Here is an 8,956-nt window from a genome sequence, read left to right on the forward strand (position 1 = left end):
CCAGCTCTGATGTAGCAGAACAGAGGAGCAACAGTGCTGGGGTGCAAGGGGAAGAAAAGGGCGGAGGACAGTCTTCTGGCCTAGGATGGAACAGGCCTGAAATTCGGAGCCAAAATATCAAGAATATAAAGAAAAAATTATGCTGGATCAGCAAGATTCTTAAATATTGTAGTTAACTGTTTTGTTGCTAAGCTAATTGACAGTGACCCTGTAAATGACAACCCCACCCAACTCTGATACTGCCTGGTGTGCATTTGGGCACTAAGAGAATCTTCCTGAAGGGCCTGGCTGGACTGATGAAATGGGGCCATTTCTCTACTAATCCCAGAGAGGCCAGAAGGAAGATGGAGGGTAAACGGGCTAAGGAAGCATTCTGGACTCTTCCAGAATGACAGCCTACCTGTTTCCTTCCTTACAAATCAAACAAAACCACCCCCCAGACCCCCGCAGATGCCACCCCAGTTCTCTAAAATAGCGACCGTGGTCCTCAGCTCTTGGTGATTCCCGTTGATTCAGAATAACCCCAGTTCCTGTGTTTACATTTTGTCAAGCAGACAGTTTGCAGCAGCCTTAGAGGATCTGAACGAGGCCATCAAGCTCTGCCCAAACAACCGTGAGATCCAGAGGCTCCTGCTGCGCGTGGAGGAAGAGTGCCGACAGATGCAGCCGCCGCCGCCGCCGCCTCAGCAGCCGCCTCAGCCGCCGCTACCAGAAGAAACGGAACCCGAAGCACAGCACGAAGATGTCTACTCTGTACAGGATATGTTCGAGGAGGAGTACCTGGAACAGGATGTTGAAAATGTCTCCATTGGCCTCCAGACCGACGCTCGGCCCAGTCAGGGGCTCCCGATAATCCAGAGCCCGCCCTCCTCCCCAGCCCATCGGGACTCAGCCTACATCTCTAGCTCACCGCTCGGCTCGCATCAGGTCTTTGACTTCCGTTCCAGTAGTTCTGTAGGCTCTCCCACCAGACAGAGCTATCAGTCCACCTCACCCGCTCTTTCTCCAACTCACCAGAACTCTCATTACAGGCCCAGCCCACCACATACGTCCCCAGCCCACCAGAGCGGGTCTTACCGCTTTAGCCCCCCTCCCGTGGGAGGGCCAGGCAAGGACTATCCAAGCCCTCCTCCGTCCCCCCTCCGTAGAGGCCCTCAGTACCGGGCCAGCCCTCCAGCTGAAAGCATGAGTGTCTACAGATCCCAGTCGGGCTCACCCGTGCGCTATCAGCAAGAAACAAATGTTAGTCAGCTTCCCGGCAGACCAAAATCTCCATTATCCAAAATGGCCCAGCGGCCCTATCAGATGCCTCAGCTTCCTGTGGCAGTTCCCCAGCAAGGGCTCAGGCTACAGCCTGCCAAGGCCCAGATTGTGAGAAGCAACCAGCCCAGCTCAGCGGTTCATTCAAGCACCGTCCTCTCCACAGGGGCCTATGGCCAAGTAGCCCACTCAATGGCTAGTAAATACCAGTCTTCGCAAGGAGACATGGGAGTAAGTCAGAGCCGGTTGGTTTATCAAGGGTCAATTGGGGGGATTGTAGGGGATGGGAGGCCCGTGCAGCATGTCCAGGCCAGCCTGAGTGCAGGTGCCATCTGTCAGCATGGAGGGTTGACCAAAGAAGACCTTCCACAGCGACCTTCCTCAGCATATCGAGGTGGTATGAGATACAGCCAGACACCACAGATTGGCCGTAGCCAGTCTGCATCCTATTACCCGGTCTGTCACTCAAAACTAGATCTGGAGCGCTCCTCCAGCCAACTAGGTTCCCCTGATGTGTCACATTTAATCAGAAGACCTATTAGTGTCAACCCTAATGAAATCAAGCCCCACCCACCAACTCCCAGGCCATTGCTGCACTCCCAAAGCGTAGGCCTGCGCTTCTCTCCATCTAGCAATAGTATCTCATCAGCCTCCAACCTCACTCCTACCTTCCGGCCATCTTCCTCGATTCAACAAATGGAGATCCCACTAAAACCGGCGTATGATAGGTCATGTGACGAGCTGTCACCGGTGTCTCCCACTCAGGGAGGTTACCCCAGTGAGCCCACCCGATCCAGGACCACACCATTCATGGGGATCATAGATAAAACAGCCCGGACTCAACAGTACCCCCACCTTCACCAGCAGAATCGGACCTGGGCCGTGTCATCCGTGGATACCGTTCTCAGTCCCACGTCTCCAGGCAACCTGCCTCAGCCTGAGTCCTTCAGTCCACCATCATCCATCAGCAACATTGCCTTTTATAACAAAACCAACAATGCACAGAATGGCCATTTGCTGGAGGACGATTATTACAGCCCCCATGGGATGCTGGCTAATGGGTCCCGCGGAGACCTCCTGGAGAGAGTCGGCCAGGCCTCCTCATACCCCGATGTGAAGGTGGCGCGGACCCTCCCTGTGGCTCAGGCATATCAGGACAACCTGTACCGGCAGCTGTCCCGGGACTCTCGACAAGGGCAGACATCCCCTATCAAACCAAAGAGACCATTTGTGGAGTCTAATGTTTAAAAGACGTTCATTGGAGTGAGACCCATATGTTTTCACTGCACATCTTCAGGCTTGGTTTCCACATCTGAGGTAGTTCTCTGGCTTAATTTCTCATGCAGTTTCTGTGTGGTGTTTAGAGGTGGCAGCCCCGTGCTGGAGTTCTTTGCATGCAGCCGACTGGGAAGCTGGCCTCCCGTGAGCCAGGACTTCAGTTTCTCTCGTCTGTGCCCCAGCCACATGCTCTCTCCCTCTCTTCCGATGCCAGCGAGGAGATTGTTGTGCCGTGTGCTTTAACCCAGGGAGATCAGACACACTGGTCAGCTTTTTCCAGGAGACAATCGCTTTCACTGATGTTCTTGTTGTGTAAATGTCTTTCTCCTTTTTTACAAAAATAAGATGTTCTTGTTCGTTTTCTTCTAGGAACTTTAGAAAGAGTATGACGCCCCTTTGCCTTTGCATTCTTATCCAGTGTTATCCAAATAGCCAACCCCAGTGCATTCTTGTGCCATGGTGTCCTCCCCTGGACTGCCAGCTCCCTGCAGTCATCAGGTCTAGAATGTTCATTTAGATTATCGCTGGTCTTCCTACGGGGGCAAAAGGATCAAGGAGAAAGAGAAGAAACAGGTCGATTAAATTAGAAGAAAAAAAAAATATATATATATATATAATTATTTGAAATGTCACTATGTTGATTTTTCAAGAAGCATTTTATGAATATTTAAAGAACAACTAGCCCTTTAAATAGTTCACCCAGCCAAGGAAATTGGATGAGAATCATGGATATTTTTAAATAATCCACTGAGAGTTATCCTTTAGGTTTTTAGCCAACAATTAACTATTAAAAGCTATTGATTTTCCATGGGGGGGGGATACATAAATACATAGAAAGAGAGAGGAAGAAAGACTGTTCTGGATTCTCAGAAAAAGGCTATAGAAAACCTCTTGTCTTGGCGAAGTCTACTTTTTAAGTCCTGGTACATCATTGAGCATCATATCTCATAAAAGCAAACTCTTCGCCAAAGTTTGGTACAATAGTCCTGTCGGGTCTTCACCTGGAGCCACATTGTGTTCTACTGGCCCTCTTTCTTTTAAACCCACATGGTACCGTGAAGAAATTGGTTCTTTGAGAAGCAAATTGAATTCTCTTGGGGCTGTAAGACTTTATTCCTGGAGTTTGCACCCAGGACTGTTACACCCCATGCCAGGTGTCGTCTGATTCTGTTTCAAGATCTATAGTTTCATTATCTGTTTACTCTAGGGATTGTTTCTTTGTTTCTTTCTCTAGGTAGGAGGGTTTGGGGAGTGATCTTTGAAAACCAGGCACAGTGAAGTGTTTCAGGGAGCAGACAGACCCCTTTCAGCCCTGGGTGGGGGAACATGAGATAGGTAGCAGGTCCTCTGATGCAGTTACCCTCCACGCTTCTTCTGTGTCTTGAGGTCGTTTGCTGACCTGTCCTTTGCATGACTGAGGCCAGCACAAGATGGACAGCAAGAACACTGAAACCAAAGCCTTAGCACAGGCCTGGTACTGACTGCGCATCAGCTCTTAGAACTTAAGAAGCTGAACAACAGAGAATCAGTTCTCTGTTACTACGAATCATTCTGCTCTTGTGAGTAAAGAAAGGGCTATAGGAAGGGCAGTTTCCTGAATAAAAATCCAGATGTGACCAGACCTGTTTGTCATAGTAAGTGTCCTCTGAAAGTATCACTAAGACCTGGGGAGCATGCAGCTGAGATCAGAAACATGTCTCTACCAATTTAGATTCTGCCAAATAGACGGACCCCTCAGCCCCCAAGCCCGACACAGGCCAGGACTTGTCTCGGGGCCAGCTCAAGACCCAGAATCTTCCCACTCTCAGATGCCCAGGGACTGTCTCCTACTCAGACCAGCATGGGCACCAGTGTCTTGTCCCTTCCCTTCCCCCTCTCTTGCTTCCATCTAGAAGGGGAAGCGTAGAGCTGTAGCATCAGCCTGCAGCCGGGAGCCCAGCTCCCGCTTTGTCCAGGTCTCAGCCCTACAGGGCCCTTTGCATCTCACCCCTCCCTGCCCACCTCTCACTGAGGAGCTGCTGCTACATTCTGAAAGATGTCCGTGTCTGTGAGGAAAGTGCCCCTGTGTGTCTGGAATGTCACACACACCACCTGCACTCAGCTGTCTAGGTGAGCGAGCAGCTTCTGCACCTCCCAGACATGCCACTGATGCCACTTGTCCCCAGGGTCTCTCTCGGCTTTCCTGGACAAACTGGAGATTTAGGGTCTATGCCTTAAATTGGGCAAAACACTTAAAACAGTCAAAATGCCATTCTTTTTTAGCCATTATAAGAGGGAGTGAATGTCACTACTGGGCGCCAGTTGAGTTTGACTAGAAAATGCCGACTGGACCTGATTGGGGGCAGGAGACCATTTTTCCTTGCTCAGCTGACTGCCCATGCCCTGTTGTGCTACTTCACTGCCATGGGATGATCTTAGTACTGTATCCCGGAGACGCCCTCTCCCCCAGCAGCACTCACTGAGTCCGTGTCTGGCTTCTGGTGGGGGAAGTTTTTCAGATGAAACTGGTTAAGTTCCAGTCACCCAATTCACACACCCTGAAATGGAGACAGTGGTAACAAACTTTAGCCTCTAGGTTTCTCACCAAATTGTACGCTTGTGTTCACCCAGAATTCTTGCACTAATGGGTTTCCATCACATCATGTCTATAAATGGGTGCACTTTACTGTTTGAATTTGTAACTCTGATAAATACTGGATATTTAAGTGTGCGTAATGTCTTCATTAGAAAATAGCAGAACCGCTCTTGTCTTTTAGTGTATCTTTCAAGGGGAAAAAAAAGGAAAAAAAGGAAAGAAATCAAGCAGTGGATCACAACATTTATAGCACAAGAAATAACTGTTGTATATAAGCATCAAAAGGATTAAGAATTTTTAAATACAAAAAATATTTGCAGTGATTTTAAAGTGCTTTTCCAGCAATTTTCTTAGGGACTCCTGAGACATGGTTACTTTATTTACTGGATCAGTAAGGCACACAATTAACAATTAAAAATTAATGTTTATTTACAAAGTAAAGGGAAAACCTGTGTAACATGAGAATTTGGCATGGACAAAATGGAGACCATTTTGTATCTGCTGTTGTATCTTGTCCGGGTTGCAGACGTGCACTATTAAAGCCCCAGATTAATAGAGCACAAACCCTTCTTGTTCCTCTCCCACGTGCCCCTCTTTCTAGATGTGTTTAACTTAAACTCGAAGGCTCAGGAAAATTCCACTAATTAGAATCATGTACAGTACCCCAGGTCGTTGTCCAGAGATACAAGTTTGCTAATTTAGTTAAGCCTGGATTATTAAACACTTTTCCTAAATTATTGTAAACAGAACAGCCTAGAGAAAGGTATTCTCAGTCCTTATATTGTATAGTAGTTTATGAACCCCTCTCTAAATATTGGTATTTTTATATCCCAGAGATGTACCCAATAGAAAAATTAACCAGTATCTAATTTAATATCCATAAGTATTTTCCTTAGATTTTAGTCATATACAGTGGGTTATGTAGACGTCACCTTGCTTCAACCATATTCTACCACTAGGTGTCACTGTGGCTCTGCACCAGGCTCGTCTGGTGGCAAAGACCGGCAGCGCGTCCACTGGAGGGGCTGCTTCCAGGGCAGCAGGCAGGCCCAGAGGGTTCAGGAAGGAGGGGACAAAGACCTGGAAAGGGGTCTTCACGCATCCGTGCCAGTCGTGGCAAGATAAGCTCTTTGACCGCTACCTGCTTTGGACCCTCAGCCAGGCAGAGGCCCGGAGAATGTTGACTAGAACTCCCTTCCTCTGATGGCCGGGTGGGTATGAGGAAGTCTTCTTTATTCCCCATGAGCTCCCCTCTCAGTTCCTCTTGGCCTCCAACTTGTACAACTCCAGAGATGTCACAGGTGGGTGGTTTGGTTCAAAAATAGTTATTTTTCTACTGCAGAAATGCCTTGGACAAAACCAGTTGCTCACTGAACCTTTGCCACAAAATGGAACAGGCTCCCCAGGGGGCAGGGTGTCCCCTCCCTGTCCCAGCCTCTCCCACCCTGTCTGTCTGTCCTTGGGCTGCCCACTTCTCACGAAGCCAACTTGCAAAGGCAGCCTGCTGCTGCTTCCACACCAAGGCCTGTGCCGCCCCGTTGCGCGCACGTTGGGAGGTGTGGCTTTTTCTCCTTTTCCTCTAGGAATTCCAGACTGACCATCTACCATGACTAACAACAATGAACAAAAAGGGCTTAGGGGTAAGAGCTACCTACAAAGACGTGTCATGGAAACCTTCACCATGCAATGCCTTGAACTCAGCTCTGGCTGCTCCCAAGAAAAGGTGGCTGGCTGGGGGCCTGGACACAAGCACAATGGGAATGGTGGAGCCACTGTGCAGAGCTACTTGAATAATCACTGGGTCTTCATCAACTCCTTTTATAACACAGACCACTCAAGGGCTGAAGTGTTGGTAACCTGCATTTCGGTGTCCAATGCCTCACAGCTGCTGAACCACCCTGAGATGCTTGTGGCCACGTGATGGCCACAGTCAGAGCTTTGAAAGTCAGTACCAAATGAATGCGTAATTGGACACCAAAAATCAAGTGTTACTTTCATGTTTCCTCACCCATACCATCTCACTTCTTCCTGCTGACTCTGATAATCTCCACTAAGCTGACCTGTCGGGTTTTTAGCTGAATGCATATAGATGCAGGCCAGCATCACTCTTGTTTTTCAGACAGACCTACTCTGTGGACAGGAAGGAGCCTAGCTGCTTTGTTTTTGTAGCACTTACTGGCTGGAGTTTTCTTTTGCCTAATCGCTAACCAGAACACCTGGTTAGGGGGACTCCACTCGATCCCTTTGGTCCCCAGGACCAGACAGAGAGTTAATTCTGGAAAATTTAGTACTTGAATGTACCTGCCTTATTGTGTACCAGCTTACTGGAAAAAAAGATAGAAAAGCCGGCTCCAGATCTCTCCTCCATTCACAGGTTATTTTGGAAATCCTGTAAGTTACACTTCCTGTTCTAGTTTATTTTTGTTTTTGTTTTTTCCTTTGGCTGATTCCTGCTGAGTGGGGCCAGTTCCTCCTCAGGCTCAGGGCAGGTGCCATTCTCAGGCATGGCCTCCTTTCCATCCAGCGCAGCATCTCCGTCTCTGTTCTGTCTCCTCCAAATCCAAGATGATTTTAATTAGTACAGACATGTACAGTCTACAATTAAAGAGTGATTTGTACTAATATGATTTTGATTCTTCCTCCTCTTTGCTGTCCTTTCAAGACACTTGCTGGAAAAAGCTTTAATGCACTTAGTTTTCCTTTAGGTTTTCTATGACTCAGATGTAAAGGACTTTCTCTGTACAGTATATTATCCAATGCATGTTTGTTCTCTCTCCCGATATATTGAACACCACACAGTTGTGAACTCGTGCAGTGGGGATGTCCCGCACCCCACAGAGGCATCTAGCCCCCTGTGTATAAGGAAAGACATTTTCCTTTGCTGTACTTGCTTGAGCAGTTGTATTGTCTGTACATGTGAGCTGTGTGAGGTAGATGTGAAAAGGTAAATGAATGCATTCTCCTGCCCATGTGTACAGATCGCCATCCGTACAATGAACTGTATGTATGAAAGCAAATGTACTTATTTATAAAGGGTAACACTTGGAAAAACACGGTGTTGTGGTGCTTTCTCCTTATGTTACGATACCTGCCCGGGGGGCTGACTCAGGCTCCCCCTCACTGAGGCCTGCCGTGCGGAGGAGCCCTCCCCCAAGGGACACGACTTTGGCAGGTTGAGACAGAGGCCACATTCCTGATGATTTGGTTGGTCTCTTGCGGAACAAGCAGAGTCACCCCTTTGGGCTCGTATTCACTCAGCGAAGTGACTGAGCACCTCCTCGGAATTGAGACAGCGCTGTAGGCGCTCGAGAGATCTGTGGCTAAGAAAAGACGGTTCTAAGGGCCTTTCAGTGAAGGCTTGCAGCGCCCGCTGAGAAAGAGAGGCTTTTTCTTTGGTGAGTTTCTCTCCAGCCAAACCAAGGGAGCACCGAGCTCTTCTTGTTTCATTGTAGTAGCTGAGGCCCGCACCCCTGTCTTGCTGCCTGAAGCGGGCTGCGGTGGGAGCCCGAGGTGAGGGGACAGCCCCAGCTAGAGTCCTTGAGGCTAACTCCGTCAAAGCTTCTTCCAGTGGCTTCATCTTCTCTTCAGAAATCTGGCCAGAATTTGCCATCCTCACCGTCTAGAGAGCTAGACGGCTGCATCGTAAATGGAGAGGCTGCGGGTTTCCTGCCCGGCTGGTACCTCTCTGTCTACTGCAGGGACAAGCAAGGGAAGAGACCGCTTCCTCTAGACACCACGTTGTGCTGAACAAACATCCCTGTTGCATAACCACATCCATTTCCCCCAAACAGAGCCGGGGAAGCAGGAAAACTCCGGGCACGCAGTCACGCACCCTAGATGCCA

At 48.8% G+C, this 8,956-nt stretch overlaps 1 protein-coding gene across 14 annotated transcripts in view; it reads left to right on the forward strand.

Moving 5' to 3' along the window:
• Positions 1 to 8,164, forward strand: part of TANC2 (tetratricopeptide repeat, ankyrin repeat and coiled-coil containing 2) — a 365,567-nt gene extending 357,403 nt beyond the window's left edge. For 10 of the 14 annotated variants that reach the window (XM_053211751.1, XM_053211753.1, XM_053211754.1 and 7 more), the window contains one exon: positions 552 to 8,164. In XM_053211751.1, the coding sequence (XP_053067726.1) occupies positions 552 to 2,508 (1,957 nt within the window). In that variant the 3' untranslated portion in view covers positions 2,509 to 8,164. The remainder of the gene's footprint in view (positions 1 to 551) is intronic. The other 4 variants (XM_027047991.2, XM_027047993.2, XM_027047997.2 and 1 more) reach the window with 1 other exon arrangement.
• Positions 8,165 to 8,956: the final 792 nt, after the last annotated feature.

Source organism: Acinonyx jubatus, chromosome E1 (assembly GCF_027475565.1).
Source record: "Acinonyx jubatus isolate Ajub_Pintada_27869175 chromosome E1, VMU_Ajub_asm_v1.0, whole genome shotgun sequence".
NCBI classification, from domain to species: domain Eukaryota; kingdom Metazoa; phylum Chordata; class Mammalia; order Carnivora; family Felidae; genus Acinonyx; species Acinonyx jubatus.